The sequence below is a fragment of the Gymnodraco acuticeps genome, unplaced genomic scaffold (assembly GCF_902827175.1).
Source record: "Gymnodraco acuticeps unplaced genomic scaffold, fGymAcu1.1, whole genome shotgun sequence".
Taxonomy (NCBI): domain Eukaryota; kingdom Metazoa; phylum Chordata; class Actinopteri; order Perciformes; family Bathydraconidae; genus Gymnodraco; species Gymnodraco acuticeps.
Window position 1 is genome coordinate 413,696 of NW_022991213.1, and position 27,070 is coordinate 440,765.

Below are 27,070 nucleotides of genomic sequence, written 5' to 3' on the forward strand. Positions count from 1 at the left end.
TTTTATATTCTATATTTATACTTTCCTCCTATGAAAGTATGTACTCTTAATATTTTTTTAATCAAATAAAACACAATAATTCAATAACGTGCTTTAACCACTAGGAGGTGCACACAAGGTACACACAGCCATAATAACTTTGTATTATTAGTGTAGGACACTTGTGTTTTCGTACAACATCTGAAGATGTGTAGTTTTATGCATGCTTTCACATAATTTTACAGCATATTGCTATACTATTTCAGACTCAGTATTTACATTCTTACATTCAAAGAAAATCAGTAATATCTTTAAAAACTACAGTCCTTTTATATCAGCTGTGCACTGTTATGGTGTAAATATAACCTATCTGTGAATTAGATCAAATGTAAAAGTCAGCCGAATTAGTGTTGATACTGCAAGGAGACGTATTGTGTGAAGAGAAATTGAAGATGTTGTTTAATTGTTGAATATATTTATGATCCACGTCAAGTATTCAGTTTCGGTGGCATTTTCTCAGTTTTTCCAAAGGTCTTCTCATCAGGGCTCTATAAATAAAGAACTACGGCAGATCTGTAATATACAATGCAGCCGAACCGTGTATTACAATGCTGTTATGTGATGAATTTCAAAGAGAATAGCAAGAGCGCTCGGAATTAAGTATTATTTTATTCTTTTAAAATGTTTTCCGGATTTCATATCATATAAACACCAAATCCCAGCATGCATTGCGGCTAAAACATCCAATAAGCGAGCTTAAAACCATAGCTGAGGATCTTGGGTAATCGCGCGAAATGCCTACGTCTGTTTCCGGTTATTTTTATTTTGAAATTCAGTTCCTGACGGACGCCAAAAAAGCCCGAGATTATGGAATTAAACCAATAAATAAAAGCAAGGATAATTGTGTGTTATTGGTGAGTAAATAACAGTGTGTTATTTTGAAAAGAATAACAAATTAGAAGGAAAAAAAGATTTAAAAAATACAGATTTCAGTATCCTGAGGCTCTGAGCCCCATTTATTTTCCTCACAGACGGCAACAAAAGTCCAAAATTATACGATTTAAAATAAAAGCAATAATTGTGGCTTGATATTGAGTAAGAACATGTTTTTATGAACCACACAGCTTCCGGTCTTCCTCGACCCGACCGGAGAAAAAGACGTGCTGCAGGCAGTAGAAATACATTGCTTTTAAATCGTGCTGTGCAACACGAAAAAAAGGGGCAAATCGTGTTGGTGAACACGAATCAATAGATTAAAAATCGTGTTGGTGAACACGAAATGCCGTGAGACTGGGTTGCACTGGCACGCCTGCAGCTGGTACAAAACGCTGCTGCTCGGCTGCTTACAGGAACCCACAAGTTTGACCACATCACACCAGTTCTGGCTTCCCTCCAATGGCTTCCTGTCAATTTTAGAGTCCATTTTAAGATTTTATTGTTTGTTTTTAAATCTCTTAATGGGCTGGCCCCAGAGTACATCTCCGACCTCTTACAGGTGTACACCCCCTCAAGGGCTTTGAGGTCGGCTGATCAGCTACTGCTGATAGTCCCAAAAACAAAGAAAAAGATCAGGGGAGACCGAGCGTTCTCATCGGTAGCCCCCAGGCTCTGGAACGACCTGCCCCCTCATGTAAAATTGTCGCCCACTCTTGAAGCTTTTAAGTCCCGCCTAAAGACTCACCTCTTTTCCCTCGCTTACCAGTCAGTCTGAGCTATGTCATACCTATTTGTATGCCTTTACTGTCTGTCCATAGCCTTTATGTGCCTTGTATTTATTCTTATGTGTGCTTTTTATCTATTCGTGTAATATTATATTTTATTATAATGTTGTTCATTGTGAAGCACTTTGGCAAACCCTATGTTTTTAAACTGTGCTATATAAATAAAGTGGATTGGATTGGATATTGACATGTAGGAGCCTTATTGTAACCTTTTTAATATAATTTTTTGTAAGTTTCAATTGCTTGGTTTTCGTGAAATTAGCCTGTTTTCCTCTTAACGTGTAACAGATTGATGCATCTCCACAGATCATCTTAAAGGCTTCGGAATCCCCCAATTGTAGTTAAAAAAACTAGGGCCCCCAAACAGCATCTTGCATAGGGCCCCCAAAAAGCTAGAAACAGCCCTGAACGTCATCAGCTAAATCCGTAGACTCTTGGCAAACAGAGGGTCTCTGTTAGCTGTCCACTGTTCCTTAGACTAGGATTGGATATGCAATATATTACAAGAATGGAAAGCTTGAAAGTGTCACAACAAAATGACATGGAGTGGGCGGAGCCTAACAAGCAGTCAGTCTATTTAAAACAAAAAGTTTTATAATAGTTATTTTTCATTAATTATCATCAGTAATAAATGTCATCACAATGCAATTTCCAGCATTTCTATCATCATAACCATCATCCCATCGCCATCATCATCATGTTGTCATCACCCTTTTCATATTGTCCCCATCATCATCATCATCATCATCATCATCATCATCATCATCATCATCATCATCATCATCATCATCATCATCATCATCGTCGTCGTCGTCATCATCATCATCATCATCATCATCACCACCACCACCACCATGTCCTGTCCCATCCTCCATGTCTCCCCACTTCCTGTTTCACCATCATCAGCAAGGTAATTCTTCAACACATCATTTTAACTTCCAAACGCAGAAAAGCTCTAAAGCCATTTTCTAGTATTTCCTATCACATGGATCCACAGTCACAAAGAATTGGTCCTCATTTGGTGATGGGGGGGGGGGGAGGGGATAAGAGGGAATGTGAATCTCTCTCTCAAGGATTGATTGCTTCCCTCTTGTTCTCCCCATCCTTCTTTACACCTCTTATCGACATTTGACTGTATTATAGATGATTTGGATTGAATAAAAGAACCCCTGACAATAAATGGTTTACTTAATAAAAATTGGATTTCTGTTTTCTATAAAAAGGACAACAGCTGCACATTTTATCCTATTAATTATAATTGACGACAGATGAAGCCAGTTAGGGATGGGAAAAGGGTAAAGAAGTTTGTTAAATTCAGGAAATATAAAATACTGCTATTATACCGTCTTCATTGTTAGACTCCAGCGCTATCATGACACTGTGATTCAGTTATGTTACTGTATCTAAGTTAAAGGATTTGGATAGCAATAGAGTGGTGCAGGAATGAGTCCTTAAACCTGGAAATTAGTTAGCATTTTACCACTTCTGGTTCACTCATCTCAAATTAAAATGTTTTCGAACACCTTTTTGGTTAGATCCCTTAAATAAGGTCTGTGGTTAACACAAGCCTAAGATATTACATTACATTGCATTTAGCTGACTCTTTTATCCAAAACGACTTACAATAAGTGCGTTCGACCAACAAAATACAAACTTGAAGAAAACAGAATCATATAAGTACATCAGGTTTCATAGAGCTAAAACATTTCAAGTGCTAGTCAACTGGCTTTAGATAAGCCAGTCCTTTATTAGTATATAAGTACTTTGTTAATAGTTCTATCGCTCGAAGTGGAGTCGAAAGAGATGAGTTTTCAGTCTGCGCCGGAAGGTGTGTAAGCTTTCTGCTGTCCTGATGTCAATGGGGAGCTCATTCCACCATTTCGGAGCCAGGATATCAAACCCACGTGTTTTTGCTGATGGGAACTTGGGTCCCCCTCGCAGTGCAGGTGCAGCGAGCTGTTTGGCTGATGCAGAGCGGAGTGCACGTGCTGGGTTGTACGGTTTAACCATGTCCTGGATGTAGGAACGGCCAGATCCATTCGCAGCATGGTACGCAAGTACCAGTGTCTTGACGTGGATTCTAGCAGTTAGTGGAAGCCAGTGAAGCGAGCGGAGGAGCGGTGTGGTGTGGGAACATTTTGGAAGGTTGAAGACCAGAGGAGCAGCTGCATTCTGGATGAGCTGCAGAGGTCGGATGGCACATGCAGGTAGACCAGCCAGGAGGGAGTTGCAGTAGTCTAGGCGTGAGATGACAAGAGTCTGGACCAGAACCTGCGTCGCTTTCTGGGTCAGCTGGGGACGTATCCTCCTGATGTTGTAAAGCGTGTATCTGCAGCAACGGGTTGTAGCAGCGATGTTTGCAGTGAAGGACAGTTTGTTATCTAGGATCACACCCAGATTCCTTGCAGTCTGAGTCGGGGAAACAATAGAGGTGCCGATGTTGATTGTTAGGTCAAGAGTGGGACAATCTTTTCCCGGAAGGAAAAGCAGTTCAGTCTTGTCAAGGTTGAGCTTGAGGTGGTGAGCACACATCCACTGAGAGAGGTCAGCTAGACAAGCAGAGATGCGTGCGACGACCTGGGTCTCTGAGCGGGGAAAGGACAGAATTAATTGGGTGTCGTCAGCGTAGCAGTGGTATGAAAAACCATGCGGGCTAATGACTGATCCGAGCGAGTGTGTGTACAAGGAGAAGAGGAGGGGACCAAGAACAGATCCCTGAGGGACCCCTGTAGTTAATTGACAAGGTTCGGACTCCGACCCTCTCCAAGTAACCCTGTAGGTACGGTCTTTCAGGTATGAGGTGAGGAGGGAAAGTGCCGTGCCTGAAACTCCAAGTTCTTGGAGAGTGCGAAGGAGGATCTGATGATTCACCGTGTCGAATGCAGCAGACAGGTCCAAAAGGATGATGACAGAGGAGAGGGAGGCTGCTTTAGCCATGTGCAGTTCCTCAGTGACAGCAATGAGAGCAGTTTCTGTGGAGTGACCTGCCTTGAAACCAGACTGGTGCGGATCCAGAAGGTTGTTCTGATGGAGATAACAGGAGAGTTGTTTAAAGACAGCGCGTTCAAGTGTTTTAGACAGGAACGGGAGGAGAGAGACAGGCCTGTAGTTTATAACATCAGACGGGTTGAGAGTGGGTTTCTTTAGGAGAGGGTTTACTCTTGCCTCCTTGAGACTGTTTGGAAAGTGACCAGAAGTTAGAGAAGTGTTGATTAAATGGGTGAGAAACGGTAGAATATCAGGAGCGATAGTTTGAAGGAGGTTTGAAGGGATAGGGTCCAGAGGACAGGTGGTAGGACGGGCAGAGGTAATGAGGGTAAGAACCTCACTTGGAGAGAGAGGGGAGAAGGAGGTTAGTGTGTGGGTGAAGGGAGGGTCTGGTGACCCAGCGGTGAGTAAAGGTGAGTCAGAAAAAGAAGAGCGAATATCATCAACCTTTTTTTCAAAGTGGTTAACAAAGTCTCTTGACAGAAGGGAGGAGGGGGAAGGGGCTTTGGGGGGGTCCAAGAGGGTGGAGAAGAAAAGAAAAATAGTTTTTTTGGGATTGGAATAGGAAGATTGGATCTTATCTTGAAAGAAAGTGCTTTTTGCCTGAGAGATCGAAGCAGAGAAAGAGGAGAGGAGAGCCTGATAGGTTAGGAGGTCGTCATGGTGTTCTTTTGGGTTGGGGGTGTGGTGGTCAATATAATAACGTAACCAGATGAGTGATTACAGCACCCGGTATCATTTTACACACATTTGTATCATACAGATGCAGGACTTACACACGCCTGTTATCTAACTGACAGGTCCGCACGCACTCTCCAGCCGAAACTCTAATAAGCATTCATTCACAAACTAAATCAGGAGACCTTTAACGTTTTACGTCCGATTCGCTCCTTTTTTCCTCGCTGTACACAGCTCCAGTTTGGGCATTGGCCTGTCATCAGATGTATTTGTTGTTGCTGCTGTAGCGGAAGTTTAGTACAATTATTTTTTATTAAATACTCAAAATCTCCACCCTCCATAATTGCACTTGCTTCAGTTGCTTGCTACTTTCTAACGGCGGTGAGAGTGGTGCAGTGACGCTATCTATCTTCTATCGATTAGATTTATGATTCGAAAATTATAAAAGTAGGGTAGACATGTGGATATTATCCAACTGAACAAAACGTGCATTTATCAAACAGGTTCGTTTTCCACTGACCTTATTTCGAGCTATTTTCCAAAATCCTATGGAGAAATCCCATTGCTTTTTTGTCGAGGGAAACCGAGCGCAGCTTACTTCCGGGTTTTAGGATGCGTCACTGCAACACTAAATTGATGCGATTTGATTGGATTGTGAGGCAAGGGAAGCCAGCCGCCTCTGGCTTCCCTTGGCATGGCCCTGACTAATCACAGGTTGGCAGGGGCATCACGTGAGCCTTGTCTGATTGGTCAATCCCTCCATTTTTTACACAAAGGGAAGCCAATTTCGGCTGGCCTCCTCTCGCAACAGAGAGTGCAATCTACTGTTTCACCATAACATCTAGAGGGGCGCTGTTTAACTCTTTGTAAAATATTCAATGAGAACAGGGGAGAGACGGGCCGGCAGCAACACACAACAAAGAATTTCCGAAACTAAACGGAGTGTTTTTATTTATTCAAATTATAACTACAATCAGAAAAAACAGGGGAAGCCTGGCTTCCCTTGGCCTCCAGGAGAAAACGCCACTGGAAGGATGGTTCTATTAGCACGCAGTGCGTCATTCTATACGTCAGTAAATACCTCACTCGTGAATGGCTGAAGCTTCTATTTGTCATATAAAAAGGGCTGCTAACAAGTCTCTAAAAGAGACTAAATCACAAAAAAAAATTCTAAACCTAACCCTAACATTAGCGTTTTACTTCTGACCTTTTTTGGGAACAAAAAATGAACCTTTTCTCTGATGAATGAAAATTCTCTTTCCTGCAGAGGAGTCCGTGAGCAGCCGTCCAGCCTGGGATCTCCCCACCGTCCCTGAGTCGCTGCTGTCCACAGTGGGCGACCACGACGTCACACTTCCTTCCAACATCACCAGCCCCTTCTCCACCCACCAGTGGAACACCACCACTCCGGCGCACACCCGAAACACCTCACGGCTGACGACCACATCAACTAGCATCATAACCACATCTTTACCACCAACAACTACCACCTCAACTCTACCGTCATCCACCACAGCACAAACACCAAGGGCACAGACTGAAACCACCAGCCAGGACACTGTGACCAACGAGAGTCTCCAGCTGACCACAGTAACCACGACGACGCCCTCAATGACCACTATTACTGTGACCACCGCTGAGGTGATGACGACAATGGCGCCAACCACTGGGAGCGCACCAACAGAATCACCAAATACAACCGCCACTACAACCACGCAGCAAACCATAAGCCTCAAACCCACCACAGTGACTACAACCGAGCCTACAACCACCACGACAACCACACCTGCCCCCCCCACCACCACTACTACTACTTCAACGGTCGCCCCAACTACTATCACCACCACCACTACTACCAACACCCCTCCTCCAACCACGACCACTACTCCTGCACCTACTACTACTGTCGCCACTACAACGTCTACTACTACCACTACAACTACAACCACAACCACAGAGGTTCCCACCACCACTGTGTTCATCCCAATCGAGACCACACCCCCTCCAACCACGACCACTGAACCCCCGTCCAGCACCAGTCCAGAAGAAAGTCCACTTCCATGCAACGTGACGGAGAAATACTGGGTCAGAACAGGTAGGTGTCTATGATAAACAGCAAGTAGAACACTAGACTTGTGAGGCAATAAATATCAGTTAAATATTTGTTAGATGAATGCCTAAAATCTAAAGCTAGGGCAGGTAGTTTTTACCTACAATGTTCTTAACGTTACAGTATGTAAGGGCATGCTGGTGTAATTTTGATGGAAAATGTTATTTAAAGCAATGATACAGGGATTTCAGAAGCGAAGGCACAAAGCAGCTATTATATAGATGTAATTACATGCAAATTCATTAAAACCAAAGCAAGGGGCAGATCTTCCTCGGACATAAACACTTCTATAAATATGAGGCTGGAGATTGTTCACTTTATTACACAGAGAGATGGGTTGATACTACTGTACTAACGACTTCACTAAGGTTGGCAATAGATGCAAAATTGCAACATTTAACCAACAGACAAGCTCCTGATTCCCTATTGTCGATGTAAGATTTGTCACAGAATATGAACACGCAAAATATCAACACGTATAAAGCTTACATTTCTTTTGTAATTTCTTCCTCCACAGTTCTCTCCATTGAGCTGCGTAGGAACCGCCTGGATCTGATCCTGAAACAGAATCTCTCTAAAGGACTGAGCCACGCCCTGCAGAGAGCGCTGAATGACTCCACAGCCTACGCCCAGGTAAGTGTCTTACAGGCTTAGATATAGTAACTACAAACCAGTTTTTTTTATGTAACTAATGTCTTTTTTAGCCAGATCCACAGCCTCTTCCTAAGACGAACCCAGCACTTTTGTTGCCTTAAACTTATCAAGTAGTTTTGTTGCGTTGAATGGAGTATGAAGCCAAAACGGCCTGACTCCTTGGCCTGAGACCAAAATGCCCGGATCTTCCCTAGATCTTCCTGCAATACTCCGCATCCACAGGGCCTATAAAGCATGCACACTCACGTTTTCCTTATGCCCCACCTTCAATCTGCTCCGTGACGGCCGGTCTTGACTCGCTCAAGAGGTTACATAATTCAAAATTCAGCTATTTTCACGATTTCTAGACCCTTATGATTTAGATTAGGACTATTCAAATGTTCCATCTATGAAGTTGGTTTCCCTAAATAAAAAATGTCAGATGATTTACAGACGTGGCTTTCCCAATGTAAGTCAATGGGAAAACATATTTTTGGGCCCAATGGCATCACATGACTGACTTGACAGTTGAAGTACAACATTTTGGCCTAACAAAAATAGCTTTAACGTCCAACTTCCTTGTGTCCTGTTCTCGCAAAGGTAAATGTGGAAAAGACACAATGTAGGAGAAAAGCACCATCCCTTACAGGTTTGAAACAGAAGCTACAGATGTACCTATTTAAAGCTAACAAAGCCGCAGTTTTCGACGAGGTTGGGAGATAAAATGTGTTTGACCACTAAGCACATCTTACATGCAGTTATTTGTGTATAGAAAGTATAGAGTTGACTGATCAAGATCACTCACTTCCTACTCCAACAGGTCTTTATGCTCTTGGTGTAAATTAAATGATCACCGGGGTCCACCCGCTTCTCTAAACTCAGTAAAGTGCTTTCCTTTCTGATGATAATAAGAAAATCTAATCTTTAAAGTGGACCTATCATGCAAAATGCACTTTTGTAAGTCTTTTATACATGAATATGTGTCCCCGGTGTTCCAGGGAACTCACCAAGTGTCAGAAAATACATCCCTCCATACCCAAATCTTTTAAAAATGGGGCTACAACGAGCGGATACAGATTCCATCCGACCCAACGTCAGCCCGAAATAGTGGGCGGTAACGCTCCGCCTATCAGGGGAATGAGAGGTTGCCGTGGCATGGCAACAGCATGGTAACATGACACTCGTGCCTCGCCCCCCTCCTTTGCAGGGGGGCGTGGTCAGCTGCAGCTCATTTGCCACAGAATCAGCCCTTGCAAAAACAGGGCTGGAATACAGCAAATAGAGCAAAATGAGGCATGGCTAAAATGCATCATCTGTTTGGTATTTTGAAATAAAAACTTCACAGACATGTTTTATATAGGTATGGCCCTACAATATATTATTCAAATATAGCATGATAGGTCCACTTTAAATAACATTTGGCTGCATGTGTGTAGATATCCTATTGTTCAGCGTGCCCTTCACAATACTCTATAGTATTCATCATTTTCTTGCTCATTCTCCACACAACGACTTATCTGAATGGTGCTAGAGGAGAAATAAGAGGTGACTAATGCAGAGTTGGAGTCTGAATAGAAATAACCTGTTGAATAGTCAGGTGGTGTTTACTTAGAGAGGTTATTACACAAACACGATAATGGAAAATAAATCCAGAATAAATTATTCTTTCCCTTTCTTCCTGCATCAGAGCACTGCAGTTGAGTAATGTTTATATTCCGTTGCAGGATGTTTTCCTTTTGATTATCCAACCTCTATTACATTATTTTTCAACTTCATTCTCAATCATTACTACAAGCTTTTGTTTTTGGCATTAATGGTCAATAGACCTCCATTAAAAGCCAAATCAAACCTTATTTTGTTGGTAAAAAAAGGCAAAACAATGTATTATTTTAACTTTAGTTCAAATCAGAGGAAATGATCTTACATTTTTCTTGCAAAGAACCTAGTATTAAGGACACTCACATCCTCCAATGCATTTCTTTTAGGAGTACCGAAAGTATGACACAAGAAATCTGGATCTTAGAACAGCAAACTCCATTGGAGTTTTTAAAAGTACATTGAAGACATATATTTTTAATTTGGGGTAATTTTTGTTGTATCACTATTCATGTTCTATTGTTTTATTGTTCTGTGATATAACACTTTTCTGTTTGTTTTTAATGATGTTCGTCCATCTTTATTTTGTATCTGTAAAGCAGTTTGGGCTGCATCTTGCATGAAAGGTGCTATATAAATAAAGTTGATATTGTTTCAGACAGAGGGTGAAAAGAGGTGCTGCAGCACAGGCAGTATGAGAAAAACTAAGAGATTACATTAAAGCATGGAGACATGTCACAGTAGAGACACACAACATAAATATGAACCTGAAAATAAGAAGAATAGGGCTCCTTTAACCTGTGGTTGATGACGTAAAAATATATAGAAACTGGTCAAATTTGACCCGCAGATAACAGGACGGCGAATCTTCTCTCTCATCTCCAATGATCTCTCTCTTTCGCGCTCTTCCTCAATATTTACATTCTTCCTATTGCTCCCCTCCTCCATGATCTCCCCTCTCAGTGAGCTCCCTTGGTTTAATCCGATTGATTCCCTGCCAACCTGTCTGTCTCTCCTGTTCGTCAGTCTTCCTGTTGAGCCTGCCCGCCTCCCTGTCTGCCCACCTGTCTCTCTTCATCCCGCTGTCTGTCTGTCTTCCTATGCTTGCTCCTGCTATTTTTATCCAGTTGTTTGTGAGCCTGCACCGGGAGTGACTCAGTGTCTCTAAGCACCAGTCCACTTTCATCTACTCCCCTGCCACACACACACACGCACGCACGCACGCACGCACGCACGCACTCACGCACGCACGCACGCACACACACACACACACACACACACACACACACACACACACACACACACACACACACACACACACACACACACACACACACACACACACACACACACACACACACACACACACACACACACACACACACACACACACACACACACACACACACACACACACACACACACACAGTTCTCATCCTCTCCTTTAGATAATGTAGACTATTATTTTACAATCTGGATCAGTCTATTGATAGACAGCAGTGACAACAGATAGTTATAAAACTGACTGTCCAGAGCTTTAGGAAGTAGGTAGTGTTTTGAGGAATTGGTTATGGGCTACTTTTGTCTTCAGCAGACAGAGAAACTTTCAGACAGCGTGTCTTTTAGCATGCAGCTGTATTTAATGTGTCGCACAACTGAACAATTGGTTGCCTTGTTTGATAAGTAGTGCTGTCTATTGAAAAACGTAATTGCCCTAATCATAATAATAATCTGTGATTAATCATCATTTTAAATACCAGTATATACTGTACTTGTGTTTGGGGTATAAAACAAATACATGTTAGGTGTTGTAATAAATAAATGCTTGACAAACTGGTAAGATAAATCTGAGGGTTTTCTTTCTTATACCATGATTTCTGAATTACTTGCAGGAAGTCCAACAATTTTCAGACACTTAGCAAAAGCATCAACAAAGTCGCTGTGATCACCCTCTGTGTAATGTGCGCTACACAGGACATACTATATTATCTCTGCTGCTATCATACTCTGAGCACTATCTGTTCCCACAGTGGTGACTCGGTCCAATATCTCACACTGTGCAACTTCAAGAAACTGGTGCATGGTTTGTCAAAATATCAAAATGACTTTCCTTTGTGTCCAACATGGTAATGTAAATAATTTGCGTTGATTTATTTTTAAGGTTATATATTTATAATATATATTTATTTATACTAAATATATTTCCAGGTTTCCAGATTCAATCGACAAGAGAGTTAACACATTAACGTTGACAGACTTGGTTAAAAGGCAACGGTTTAAACAGAACACAATAAGAGGAAATAAGATGTACCAAAGGGGCAAATAATATAACTATTTTTACTTTTTATAAACTATTGTAAATATACAGAAAGTAAGAACTGAAGTAAAGCATGTATTAATTTAAAAATATTCATACAGGCTTATTATAGTTTTAGCACATATTACAATCATGTACAAGTCCCTTAGAGGATTTATTTCAAATGTGTTTGAATTAACCAAAACATATATAATTATATGCTGACATCTATTGGCAGTTTATCAACCAGTTATGGATGCTACATACCTGTAGGATGAGTTATAATTGTTAGGGAAGAGAATAATAAACACAGGGATGAGTCTTTACTAAAAAAAGATAAGCCTGGGGAGAGGTGAGGCAAAGATAGGTGATGGAAGGGTGTTAGAGGAAAGAATACGGGAGGAAGGGAGTAGAAGAAAGCAGAGAAGAGTGGGGGAGAAGAGAGGAGGAAAGGATAGGAAGGAGGAAAGCATAGGAGGGAGGACAGGATGAGAAGAGAGGAGAAGAAAGTGTAGGAGAGGAGATAGGAAGGAGGAAAGAAGGGAGAGACGGTAGGTAAGGAGAGTGTAAAGGAAAAGAGAGGAGAAGGAAAGGAGCCTGAGGAAAGAGCCATAGTAACAACAGCCCCTGCTGCCCAGAGAGGATACAGGTGGAGGGTAGAGGAAGGTGGGCGGTGTTTGGCTCCAGAAATACGAGCCTTGACTCACCACCGATTGTTGTCTCTGGGTTTTTCCAGGACACAGTTGGCCAGATTTATCACTGTGCAGGCTGGAGCTAAAATATACCCTGGAGACATATTTGCATTTAATTTAAAAAACAAACAGGGATTATACATTTCCTCAGTATGATGCATGTGTATTCTAAACACATAGCTAGTGCAGCATGTATTTGAAAAGATACACCTGTTATACCTGGATCTGATTTCTTCTCTGATACCGTTTTGTAGTGTATGTGCTTTGAAATATAAGAACACAAATCCTCTAGACAAACACTGTGTCTTTAGGATACATGTAAACAGCCTCTTTTGTAAACAGCCTCTTTTGAAATAACAGGTGATAGGGAAGCAAAAAAAAGACTTGAATATGACCTTCTCTCTTTCACAGGTGGAACACGACGACTGCAGCCCCCACAACGTGACGTTAGGTTACCACGTGACCAGTGGCAAAACCGTCTACATATCCTCCCTGGTGGTGGAGGCGCTGCACATCTACGGTTTCGACAAGCTGCTGTCGGACATCAGGCAGCACACCCCATTGGTTAAGGCCGTTCTGGTTCCTGTGGCAACCTGGATGCCTGCTCCGAGCATCCACCTGCAGCTGAAAACAGGTGATGAACCCTGATTATAATGTACAGTGGCCGTCTGGTGCAAACGTGCCAAAATGATCCAAAACACTAATATCAGGGGGAACACACTGCAGTTTAATAAAACTATGCAAATATAAAAATACAAATGTGCAAAAACATGCAAATGGAAAACATCTACACCAGCTTGACAAACATCCGCAGCATTAACTGAAAGCACTGCATAAACGAAAACTAATTAAAAAACTAATTAAATAAGCACGAACTGAGCTGTGGACACTAAAAAGTGATGCGCATAGCTGGGACCGGAGCGCTTGTTGACGATTAATGATAATAAAGTTGGCCAATTGACACTTTCAGTGGAAATTTACCGAAAATGTAAATTTTATTGGCTTATTTTAACAATGTGATCACAAGATTACTTCTGATATTATTGCAGCTCAGCTGTAAGCTAGCTAGCTAACGTAGTCATTTCAAATATACTGACAAGACATTTCTAATTATATATATGCATTATAAAATTATAAAACAGACCAACTCTTCCATTGACAGTGACAATTGGCATACTTTATAATCCCTGAACGTCAACAAGTGCTCCGGTCCCAGCTGTGTGCGTCACTTTTCAGTGTCCCAGTTTATGTTGTGTTTTGTGCTTCTTGCAGCATGTTGTGTTTGCAGCGTTTTGACGTTGACGTTCAAGTTGGTGAAATGTTTCTTCATTTGAATGTGTCTTGGCACATTTGAGTTTTTATATTTGCATAATTGTTTCCTCTCTGAAGAACCAGCACCTTACCGTGGTGGAGAGGTTTGTGTGCCCTGATGAACCTGGGGGCTGTGTTGTCTGGAATCTTGTGTTCCTGGTAGGGTCTCCCATGGCAAATCGATCTCAGGCAAGGGGAAAGACAACACACAAAGTGAGGATACCTGGCCCGGAGGAAGCCCGGGGTCGCCTTCTGGAGCCAGGCCCAGAAGGAGGACACGTCAGCGAGCGTCTGGTAGCCGGGCTTGCCACGGAGCCCGGCCAGGCACAGCCCGAAAAGGCAACGTGGGCAACACCTCCGCTTCTCCGTCCCACGGGCCCACCACCTATGGGAAACAGCGATGGGGTCGGGTGCGTTGCCAGAAGGGTGGCAGTGAAAGCAGAAGGTCTCGACGGACCAGACCCGGGCGACAGAAGCTGGCTTTGGGGATGTGGAACGTCACCTCTCTGGGGGGGAAGGAGCCGGAGCTTGTGCGGGAGGTGGAGCGTTACCAGTTGGATCTGGTTGGGCTCACCTCTACGCACAGCGTGGGCTCTGGAACCTTACTTCTGGATAGGGGTTGGACTCTATTCTTCTCCGGAGTTGCCCAAGGTGTGAGGCACCGGGCGGGTGTGGGGATACTCACAAGCTCCCGGTTGGGTGCCTCTTTGTTGGAGTTTACCCCAGTGGACGAGAGGGTCGCCTCCCTATCCCTGCAGGTTATGGGGGGGGGTAACTCTGACTGATGTGTGTGCTTACGCACCAAACAGCAGTTCAGAGTATTCGGCCTCCTTGGAGACCCTGGAAAGAATCCTGTATGGGGCTCCTGAAGGGGACTCCTTAGTCTTGCTGGGAGACTTCAACGCACATATGGGCAATGATGGAGGCTCAATCACTGGTACATTTTTATATACAAAGCCATGTTAGGGAAACTTCCATCTTATATCTGCTCCCTGATCTCACGGAAAATTGTAAGTGGCTACTGCCTGAGATCGAATGCTGTGGTTTTATTAAATGTGCCAACTGCTAGGACTGTCTTAGGGAAGACAGCTTTTAGATGTGCAGCTCCTCTGTCTTGGAATAGTCTGCAAATTAAATGGAAACTGAACAATCTGGTGCCACTAAATGTTTTTAAAGCTCGGTTGGATGCTACTCAATCGGAAGCTATAGGTACCTGTTTATGTGGATAATTTTGTAAATGATGCTGTATGATGTCCTTTTGTTGTTCTATTTATGTTTCATGTGGAACTACTTGAGCAGGTCTCCCTTGAAAAAGAGATCAATGATCTCAATGGGATTTATCCGTCTAAATAAAGGTTTTAAATGAAATGAAATGAATGATGGAGACACTTGGAGTGGCGTGATTGGGGGGAACGGCCCCCCTGATCTGAACCGGAGTGGTGGTTTGTTACTGGACTTCTGTGCTAGTCATGGATTGGCCATAACAAACACCATGTTCGAACATACAGATGCTCATAAGTTTTCGGGCATCCCTGTGGAGGCTGGGGACATTGAACCAGAGTGGGCGGTGTTCAAAGCCTCTATTGCCGAAGCCGTGGCGAGGAGCTGTGGTCTCAAGGTCTTAGGTGCCTCAAGGGGCGGTAACCCTCGAACCTCCTGGTGGACAGGGAAGCTGTCCGAGTGAAGAAGGAGGCCTTCAGGGATATGTTATCCCAGGGGACTCCCGAGGCAGTTGCAAGGTACCGACAGGCCCGAAGGGCAGCAGCCTCGGCCTTGGCCGAGGCAAAGCAGCGGGTGTAGGAGAAGTTCGGAGAAGCCATGGAAAAGGACTTTCGGGCGGCACCAAAGTTATTCTGGAAAACTGTCCGACACCTCAGGAGGGGGAAGCAGAGAACCATCTAAGCTGTGTACAGTAACAGCCTGTCCACACAGCGGCATGCGTTGAAGCTTCAACGCTTCTGCCCATTCACTTTGAATGGGGTGACGTCACGCATCGCCGAACTGCATTGTGGGAGCAAAGCGTAGCTGTTCTCGCGGTGCTCGCTGCAAAAGTTGAGCAATGTTCAACTTTTGAAGCTTCGACAGAAGCGTCAGCCAATCGAATCATATGCCAGTACAAGCTCTAGCCAATCAAACCGCTGCTTGTGTGTCCGGGGCAGGAGATTCAGGTGATTGGTTGTTGGTCTAGCTTCAGACATGCCTGCTGGCAAGTGACAACGCACGCCGCTGTGTGGACGGGCCGTAAGGATGGGACGCTGTTGACCTCAACTGATAGGGCGTTGGAAGGAACATTTTGAGGAACTCCTGAACCCGACAACTCCGCTCTCTATGGTAGAGGCATAGCTGGAGTACGCCCAGAAATGCTGAAGGCTCTGGGTGTTGAGGAACTGTCATGGATGACACGTCTCATCAACGTTGCGTGGAAGTCGGAAACAGTACCGAAGGAGTGGCAGACCGGGGTGGTGTATTTATACAGAGTACACACACTGAAACAGAGAAGTCTAAAAACAGAATGTTACTCACACAATTCTAGAAGTCACCAGTTGTTATCCTGTCAAAATCGAGTTGAAGGAAGGGTCATGACCGAAAGAACGAGATCGCTGATACAAGCGAGATGGGTTTACTCCGCAGGGTGGCTGAGGGATAAGGTGAGAAGTTCAGTCATCCGGGAGGGAGTTGAACCACTCCTCCTTTGCGTCGAAAGGAGCCAGTTGAGGTGGTTTTGGCACCTAGTAAGGATGCCACCTGGGCGCCTCCCTAGGGAGGTATTCCAGGCACGTCCAGCTTGGAGGAGACCGAGGGGTAGACCTAGGACCAGGTGGAGGGATTATATCTCTTCGCTGGCCTGGGAGCGCCTTGGGATCCCCCAGTTAGAGCTGGTTGATGTGGCCAGGGAAAGGAACGTTTTGGGGCTCTCTGCTGGAACTGCTACCTCCGCGACCCGACCACGGATAAGCGGGAGAAGATGGATGGATGGATGGATGTTTTGAGTTTTGGGCCATTGTAGTGCGTTTGCCGCTGTCGGCCACCGTGGAATAAGTTAAGATAGACCAATGTTTACATAACAGTATCCAGCAAAAATGGTAATTGTAGATGCCAAAATGCGCGGGTGAAGATGGCCGCATTGTCTTTTGGCTCCTCTCCAACTTTGACCATTTTTTCAGTGTTTATTTACTTTTTGCCGTCTGCTTTTAACATGGTTCGCAATATTTAAGACGACCGCACCAACTCTGCTATACAATATAGCAGAGAGGAACTTCTTCACATCAGAAACCTTGTGGACAACAGCCCACCGACAGACAATGGAGATCCGCCATGGCTACCTGTTGCTGTCCTACCTGAGAGACGCAAGAAGAAGACCAAGCGGGTGTCCCGTGCCGGGCTGCTGGTCAGACTGAGAAAACGAGGAAACCGACCCCATTTTCCGAGTATTCTTCTGGTTAATGTTCAATCGATTGAAAATAAACTAGATGAACTCAGAAGTCGGATTGCTTTTCAACGGGACATTAAGAACTGTAACGTGTTCATTCTCACTGAGACTTGGCTAAACCCCGCTATCCCGGCCATTGTTCCTGACGGATTCACTATTTTCCGCCAGGAAGGAACAGTTAACTCGGGGAAAAGTAAAGGAGACGGTGTGTGTATCATGATTAACAAGAACTGGTGTACAGATGTGAGGATTATTTATTCGCACTGTTCCGCTCATTTAGAGCACCTCATGATCACATGCCGGTCTTTTCACCTGCCGAGAGAATTTACATCTGTTGTGATTACAGCAGTGTATATTCCGCCGCTCGCCCACAACAACACGGCACTCGGTCAGCTGTTTTGGGATTATCGACAAAACCGAGACTTCACGGCCAGAGGCGACGTTCATTGTGGCCGGGGATTTTAACACCGCTAACATGAAGAAGGTCCTGCCGAAGTAGGCCTACTACCAACACATCAGCTGCCAGACGCGCGGGGGAAACATACTGGACCATGTTTATTCCCCTTTTCGACATGGACACGGCAAATCAGACCATATCTCACTGCTGCTGCTGCTGCTGGCTGGCTGGCTGGCTGCTGCTGTTGCTGCTGCTGCTGCCTGCTTACAGGCAGAAACTTAAAAGGGACAGACCAGTAACAAAGACACTACACGATGGAGTGAGGAGTCAGATTCAGCTCTGCAGGATTGCTTTGCATCTACGGAGTGGAGTGTGTTTGAGGACAACAACATCAACACACACACGGATACGGTCATCTGCTACATTGGGAAATGCATCGATGACGTGGTACCGAAGGTTTCTGTACGAACATTCCTAAATCAATTCTAGGATCTCCGGAGAGCAATCAGCAATGCAAAGAGACAATACAAAGACAAGGTGGAATCTGACTTCAAAGGCTGTAACACCCGGAACATGTGGGCGGGACTAAGAACAATGACAGACTACAAAGGAGCAGCGGGGGGTGCTGCGGGAGTGTCTGCGTGCGCATCTCTCCCAGATGATCTGAACAGTTTTTTTTTTGCACGATTTGAGAGCAGCCAGGCTGGGGGTGCAGAGAAGGTTCAGGAGCCCTGCCCTTTTGTTTTAAACAGGGCAGATGTGTGCAAATCCTTTAAAAGGGATAATCCACACAAGGCTCCTGGACCTGATGGCATCCCTGGCCGTGTTCTCAGGGTGTGTGCAGTTCAGCTGGCTGAGGTGTTCACATACATCTTCAACAGGTCCCTGCTGCAGTCTGTAGTCCCCACATGCTTCAAACACTCCACCATCGTTCCTGTCCCCAAAAAGACTAAAACCACCAGCCTCAATGACTACCGTCCAGTAGCACTCACTTCCATCATAATAGAAGAAGATGTATTGTTCATTGTTTATTGTTGTTTATTGAACTTATTGTCACTACGTAGTACAGGTTCTATGTAACAAAAAGGTTTCTCTGCATTTGACCCATCCTAGTGTTAGGAGCAGTGGGCTGCCATTATGTACGGCCCCAGGGAGCAGTGTAGGGAACGGTGCCTTGCTCAGGGGCACCTCGGTGGTCTTTCTGGGACTTGAACTGGTGACCTTCCAGTTGAAAAGCCAAGTCCCTATGGACTTCGCCACCACCGCCCTTGAATAATAATAATAATGATGAAGTGCTTTGAGCGGTTAGTCAAAACCTTCATCACCTTCTCCCTCCCTGACTCTCTGGACCCCCTGCAGTTTGCCTACAGAGCAAACAGGTCCACAGACGACGCCATAGCCCTCACCATCCACACTGCCCTCTCACACCTGGACCAGAGGATCACATATGTGAGAATGCTGTTCATTGACTACAGTTCAACCTTCAATACCATTGTGCCCTCCAAGCTGGTCATCAAGCTCATGCTCAACAGCTCCCTCTGTGACTGGATCCTGAACTTCCTGACGGGCAGACCCCAGGCAGTGCGGGTGGGAAACATCACATCCTCCACCCTGATCCTCAACACCGGAGCCCCTCAAGGCTGCGTGCTCAGCCCTCTCCTCTACTCCCTGTTCACTCACGACTGCGTGGTCACACACAGCTCCAACACCATCGTGAAGTTTGCTGACGACACGACCGTCATCGGCCAGATCACCGACGGCGACGAGACGGCGTACAGAGAGGAGGTCGAAAACCTGACATCTTGATGCCAGGACAATAACCTCCATCTCAACGTCAGCAAAACAAAGGAGCTGATTGTGGATTACAGGAAGCAGCAGAGAGAGGGACACGCCCCCATCGCCATCAATGGGACTACAGTGGAGAGAGTTAGCAGCTTCAGGTTCCTCGGGGTCCACATCACTGAGGACCTGACATGGACTCATCACTGAGGACCTGACATGGACTCTTCACACCACCACCATCACCAAGAAAGCTCAACAGCGGCTCTTCTTCCTCCGCAGGCTGAGGAGGTTCAACATGGACTCCAGGATACTCTGCAACTTCTACAGGTGCACCATAGAGAGTATCCTGACTGGCTGCATCACGGCCTGGTACGGCAGCTGCACCGCCCTCAATCGTAAGGCTTTACAGAGGGTGGTGAAAACTGCACAGCACATCACCAGGATGGAGCTGCCATCCATGGAGGATCTTTACTCCCAGCGGCTCAGGAAGAAATCCCTCCGGATTATAAAAGACCCCCATCACCCCAGCCACAAACTGTTCTGTCTGCTGCCGTCTAGCAGGTGCTACCGCAGCATCCGGACTAAAACCACCAGATTCAGAGACAGCTTCATTCCGCAGGCAATAAGACTGAACTGAACTGTTGAAACAACATCCCTAATATTAATCTGGCTGCTACTTAAAAATTATTTATCTATTTGCTTAATATTTCATATTTCAATGACTTGCATATACACTCGTATTGCACTATTTCACTTTTTTAAACAATTTTTCTTCTTGTATTTACTATTTACTTGCACTATATTTTTCTGTTTATCTGTGTTGCACTGTTGGAGAAGCCTGTGATACAAGATTTTCATCGACAAAACTACACTGTAGCTATGTTCGTTTGACAAATAAAGAACCTTGAACATACAAAGTGGAGGATTCTGCAGTGAGCAGAAGGAGAGCAGGGAAATCGAAAATACAATGAGAGTTCAGGGAGGGAGACATAGGGGAAGAGAAGAGCGGAGACGAAATTAGAAAATTCTGATTACATGTCTGCTCTCCTTTACTCTTCTCTGATACCCTAAATCCCATACAAACTTCCATGATTGCAGAGGCAAATTGTCCATTCTTTTAGTCAGCCTCTTAAGCCTCTTAAAAGAAACACATTTCAGCGGCGAACACACACGCAACTAAACCGAGTCTTGTGGGAACAAGGGTAGGAGAATCAGGGCAATTAACAAATTGCTGTTTAAAAGATACACATGCAGGTTGTGAACACTTAACTTGTCTACCTGAGAATTGTTTTTCTATTTTACAATTCAAGATGAGCCAGTTTTCAAGTTTGCATGAGCTCACTAAAGTTAGGTAGAGTGTTACTGATTGAGTTAAAGTCACTGTGTGTATTTACAAAATATCTGTATTCTATTTCATACAAGCTAAATTTATAACCCAGAGAGAATAATCAAGCAGCTCCACAGTTTTGGGTTTGAGTGTTTTTCAGCTATTTGTTTTGGTTTATTGGGTGCAACCTTAGAGTGGCACTGTTATGCTCATTTTCAGGTTCATATTTGTATTTACTCTATCTCTGTCTCTACTGTGACATGTTTCCATGCTTTAATGTTCAAAAAGCTCTTGAACATTATCATACTGCCTATGCTGCAGCACCTCTTGTGTTGTGCAAATAGAAAAGCCTCGGAAATAGAGGCGACACATAACTAAGTGTTACGGAAGTCAAAAGGAGTCCAATCCAGACTCAAATCGTTTGGGGCAGGGCGGGGAGTGTGTGGGAGATAACTTTTTGTTAGACCATTTACAGGCACAAAAACCTATATAACACACTACAGGAGAGGAAGAAATCCCTAAAGCATAATAGGGCCTGTTTAATGTTTACTCCCGCTCATTAACCGTGTTTTAAGCAGCAACAGGTATCTGTTTTTAGTCAAAATGGTTAACAGTCAGCTGGTGAACATAGAGCTGACTTCTAGCAGCCAACAAAACACTTATTGTTTTTTAGAGAGCAAGCAGAGCAAAAGGGTATATTTATACTAAACTTATCTGAGCAGACTCCAAATGATTGCTTATGTAGCTCTTTCTGCTGGATGTGTGAATAGCCAAGTGTTTATGAGCTGATTTTACAATTATTGCTTTAAATTATTCTTATAACTGATGTTTTAGAAAAACAAGAGAGCAGTTGTGAAAATTGCAGCAATTTATGAATTGCTTTCACAGCATTATATATTAGATCCATGTGTGCAGTCGGGACTTTTGATATTACTACCACCGGGTGTTGCCATATTCAGACATTCACAAATCCTCAACATAGTGGCTTTAATCACAAATTGGAAACCATCAATGACTGTGCTATGTCAATTTACTGTAATCCCAACTGCGCTATGGTACATTTCCAAATGACACATTTCCTCGCCTGTAGAGTGATGTACACTGCAGTAAAACCTATTCCCAGGTTAATGTGCGGCTGTGTATAAAGTAGGCACTTTAGGCGAGAATAAAAATCCCTTTCTGGGCATGTTCATCTCATAAACCATAAATACTCTAGTATAAACCAATTCACTATCCACAGCCCAATTTGCATAAGATTATCAACTGGGTCAACGCTGTTTGTGCCAGCAATGTGTAGCAGACTATGAGACCAGTGAAAGATGTGAAAGAATCGTATCGCCTTTTTTTGGAGATGAAGTATTACGACGTATGAATTTAGGTCACAATATTGTTCCTCTGCTCCTATCTCCGTCCTTTAGAGGGGTTTTAAAAAAGAGGAGACGGGGAGAGAATGGAGGGTGACTACAATAAAAAGGACTGAGACAACATTAATAACATCCTCTATAATCTGCTGATGGACTCAATATTGTTTACCCTGCTGCCACAGTACGGAATGGCGAGGACTATTTTAGTTGTTCTAATTCCAGATAGTGGAGATAATCCTCTTTTCACTGCTGAGGTTTATCGTCACACAGGAAGCGTCTATCTGGAGCAATTCTTTCATTAATGCCTAAAACAGATACAGATTCCACATACTGCTGGATGATAGAGTGTTGTGGAGTTTCTAAATCGTTTCTCTTTTCCTTTTCTAGTTATGTTGCTATTGATGCATTTGCTACCAAATTCTTTAAACTGATAATAACAATAGTGATATAGGGGAGAGTGGGGACAAAGTGCATATAACACTTTTTAGATAAACTACATTTCAAAAGAACACAAAAAGAAAATGGCTATGATCATTAAATCCTGTATGTCCTTTCAAAATGTACTTATCGCATCCAAAACATCTCTATTTTCCAATTCTGGTGAGTGTTGAAGGCTGTACGTGTTTAAAAATAAAGCATGTCAAAGCTGTATGGGCTTGGAGGAAAATGCCTTTTTACTTTCGTCCTGGTTCTCCTGCCAAAAAAAGTTCAGTCTTTCGCAGTACTTTATATATCAGTCAAGCTTCTTTATAGCCTTTAGATTGTTTACTTACATTCATAACTCATGGTTTGGGGGTATTAGAAGGATCATACAATGTATATGCTTCAAAGGAGAGGTTTAACAACTGTATATTATTGTTTTTTCTACTTTTTATTTATTGACTTGGTTTATCCATACATACATGTACTCTGCCCAAAACACAAAACATATTTTTTTACAGGTATTATAAGTCATGTAATAACAAGGAAATAACACAAAACGATACGATATAATATGATACGGTTCCATGCGATACAATTCCATATAATACAATGCAATATGAAACAATTTGATACGTAAAATACAATATAATACGATTTGATGTGATACGAAACGATACGAAACGATACAAAACGAAACGATACGAAACGATACTATACGAAACAGACATTGAGCACAATATTACAGTCACTGAAGCCAATATGTTCAAGACTCTCCAACGTAGATTTGATCAGGGATTTACATTTATTTTAATGATTGACTGGTGCACTAAAGAGTGCTTCACTAAATCTTTGTGTCATGCTTTATTTTACGTCTTTAATCTCTAAGTATTATTGTAAATTATTCTACTTTTCAAAAATCGACACACCCATTGCTTGTTCAATTAACATTTAGAGACCACAAAGGATCGATTAGAGTGTAGTAATTGTCTTTTTTCTGTCTCTTTGTTTTCTTTAATCCCTAATATTGCTTTTTCCAATCATTCCCCCACAGTTTTGAGGTTCGTCGGCCCGACAGATAACATCTACTCCTGCAGTTTCGTCCAGATGTTGGAGCAGAGGCTGGAAAACGCCTACGACGAGGCTCAGGACAAAGTGCTAGAGACCTACAGCAGGCTCACTGTGGAGGTGGGCTACAGAGGATATTTATAGGGCTTGATTCAGAGAGCCAAACATGTCATATTTGCATGTGATCAGGCTAATGTGAACAACATATCTCTGCTAATGATTCTGGACACTTACAACACTCTTTTACATACCTGCTACATTTCGACCACTGTTGCTCTGCTTTATTGCTAATTAACACATATAAATCTTAACATGGCTCTATAATTATTCAATAAAGGTCAGACTAGTCAGCTAGTTGGAGGCAAATTGCAATTAGACGATGATATAATGAATTTTGTTTCCAGAGACACAATCAAAGCTCATTCCCCCCTTTTATGTTTAATCTCATTCAGCTCTTCTGTTCTCTGCTGCGTTGTTCTAATGTTCTGTCTCTTTCTATGACTGTCAAGGTACTCTCATGACTGCAGGATACACACACACACACACACACACACACACACACACACACATACACACACACACACACACACACACACACACACACACACACACACACACACACACACACACACACACACACACACACACACACACACACACACCATCATAATCATAAAGTAGGTCTCAGCCAGCAGAGGCAGATATAGGCTCCATTCATAATTCATCCTCTCCTCTGAAATATTAACACTCATGGAGGAACAGGGATGGGAATTACTCGTATCATAATCCACTTTACTATGGTGACTGTCACGACCTCGATACAAACTGATGAACCCAAATGCACGACCCAGAGACAAAGTCTTGAATGTAACAACATTTATTTTTTAATTCCAAAGATCAGGTAATCCCTCTTAACAGAGTAGGTACTGGCATAAACAAAAAGTGCTCACAAGGAGGAAAAAACTAAGCAAACCCCCCCCCCCCCCCCCCCCCCCTCTAGGGACGACTCCTGACGGCCCAGGCTGATCAGGACGACGATCGTGGAAGTCCCTGATCAGAGTCTTATCAATGATAAGTGTGGGAGCTACCCATAAGCGCTCCTCAGGACCGTATCCCTCCCATTCAACCAGGTATTGATGTCCTTGGCCCCATTTGCGGACCGCTAGTAGCTTCCTGACCCGGGGTGGTGGAGGGGCCTTGGAGGCGGGAACCAGGGCACTCTCCTGAACAGGCTTGATTTTGCTGACGTGGAACATGGGGTGGACCTTGAGAGACCTGTGGAGTCGGAGACGCACCGCGACAGGGTTAATAATGTTCTGAATTGGGAAAGGACCCGCGAACCTTGGTGCCAACTTCCTGGAATGAACATGTAGGGGTGGGTCTTTAGTGGATAACCAGCCACGCTGACCCGGTTTGTAGACGGGAGCCGCACGGCGGGAATTATCTGCCGCTGCCTTCATCCTAGCGGATGTCCGAAGGAGTGCCTGCCGAGCTCCGGCCCAGACCTTCCGACAACATCGGACCATGGCGTGCGCAGACGGGACTCTGACCTCCTCCTCGTTGGCTCGGAACAGCGGGGGTTGATATCCATAGGCGCACTGGAAGGGGGAGAGACCTGTAGAAGCCGAGGGAAGAGTATTGTGGGAGTATTCCACCCAGATGACTTGATCTGACAGTCCGTTCATAAACGCATCTATCAAGTGTTCCAGCCACTGTCTGAGGCTGCGGTCCGAAATGTTATGGCGTAATCTATGACAGGGTAGGAGTGCTGTTTTATCTGCATAAGACTCCGGGTGGCCTGCCTGGAGGTTGAAGTCTGATCGAACACCCGGCTCATTGTGTCGTAAAAAGCGGAATACGACCTGCATATGGGAGAGTCTCGAGCCCATTCAGCCGTGGCCCATGCCGCGGCTCTGCCGGTGAGGTGGGAGACCAAGAAGGCGATCTTGGCTTCCTCAGAAACAAACGCCACTGGATTGTGTTTACAGTGTAGATCACACTGGACCAGGAACGTTCTGCAGTTTCCAGACTCCCCGAAAAACCTCTCTGGTGATGCCAACCGAAATGGAACAAATGCTGAGCGAACCTCGGCCTGGCCAGCTGCAGGATTGACGGGAGGTGGCGCAGTCGGCACATCTGGAGTCTCTAGACGGGTGAGGATCTGTTGAAGCTGTGTCACCAGCTGATTGACCTGTGCGGTTACAGTGGTCTGAAAACCCTCCTTGCGGTCCGACAAACCTCTTACTCTTGATGCTGGTGAATTAAACTGCCTTGGACAAACAATGCAGTCTGGAGCGCTTTTGGGTCGGCTGGGTCCATTTTTGGTCAGTTCGTTCTGTCACGACCTCGATACAAACTGATGAACCCAAATGCACTACCCAGAGACAAAGTCTTGAATGTAACTAAATGTATTTTGTAATTCCAAAGATCAGGTAATCCCTCTTAACAGAGTAGGTACCTGCATATTGTGAAGGCAGTTTGACACTGAAGCTTCGAACGGAGCTTCAACCCTGGACTTCCTATTCCATAGAGGCTTGCTTCAAATCACGTGACATGTGACGTCCGAAGCAGCAACTGCTTCATTTCTTGAATAAATCAACTCACTGGTTCACCGTCCAATCACGTGATTCAATGCACTGCCTTGTCTCGATTCTGACAGGTGACAGGTTGAAATAGTTTCGAATTTGAGCGCTTCAACACTTTATAACCGCTCTAAACAATATGCAATGTGTGGGTTGTCGTAGTTTGCGTTGTTGCTGTTGAGTTGTTGTTGGTATTGCATTTGAATTGTATCATTATAGATCAAGCCAGGAAGAAAGATAGGTCGTTCTGGTTCAGGAAACACTTTGAAATGTGGAGAAGTTGTGAACAAAAAGACAATTATGAGTAATATAAAAACAGTCCAATAGTTTAAGGAATAGTTAGCCCAGTGGATAGCGCTGGCGGCCCGAATGCGGCGATGTCCTCCGCGCAGCTGGTTCAAAGCCCGGAATGGATGATCTTTTAATCATTGCTTTTCAACTTTAATACTTTAATAACTGATAAAAGGCCCTCTCCTCCCAAACATTTTTCCAGCACTCTCTAGTCTCTTCTCAATAACCCAATACACACAATTATCAATCTTTAATTGCAAATAGAACATGATATTCAGTCTTAGTGTGTGTGTGCATCAAATATTTTTCAAGGCAAAGATACGTTAAACCCACTGCAGCCTTGCACTTCGCCAGGAGAGGTCGCTGTAACTGAAGCTTCGAGAAATGAACCTATTTCCGACACAA

General features: G+C 44.0%; 1 protein-coding gene across 6 annotated transcripts in view; it reads left to right on the forward strand.

The window, feature by feature from the left end:
• The window catches only part of kiaa1549la (KIAA1549-like a), a 161,656-nt gene that overhangs the window by 58,113 nt on the left and 76,473 nt on the right, over positions 1–27,070 (forward strand). For all 6 annotated transcript variants that reach the window (XM_034238661.1, XM_034238662.1, XM_034238664.1 and 3 more), the window contains exons 3-6: positions 6,634–7,461; positions 7,994–8,109; positions 13,105–13,327; positions 23,779–23,912. In XM_034238661.1, coding sequence (XP_034094552.1) covers positions 6,634–7,461; positions 7,994–8,109; positions 13,105–13,327; positions 23,779–23,912 — 1,301 coding nt within the window. The remainder of the gene's footprint in view (positions 1–6,633; positions 7,462–7,993; positions 8,110–13,104; positions 13,328–23,778; positions 23,913–27,070) is intronic.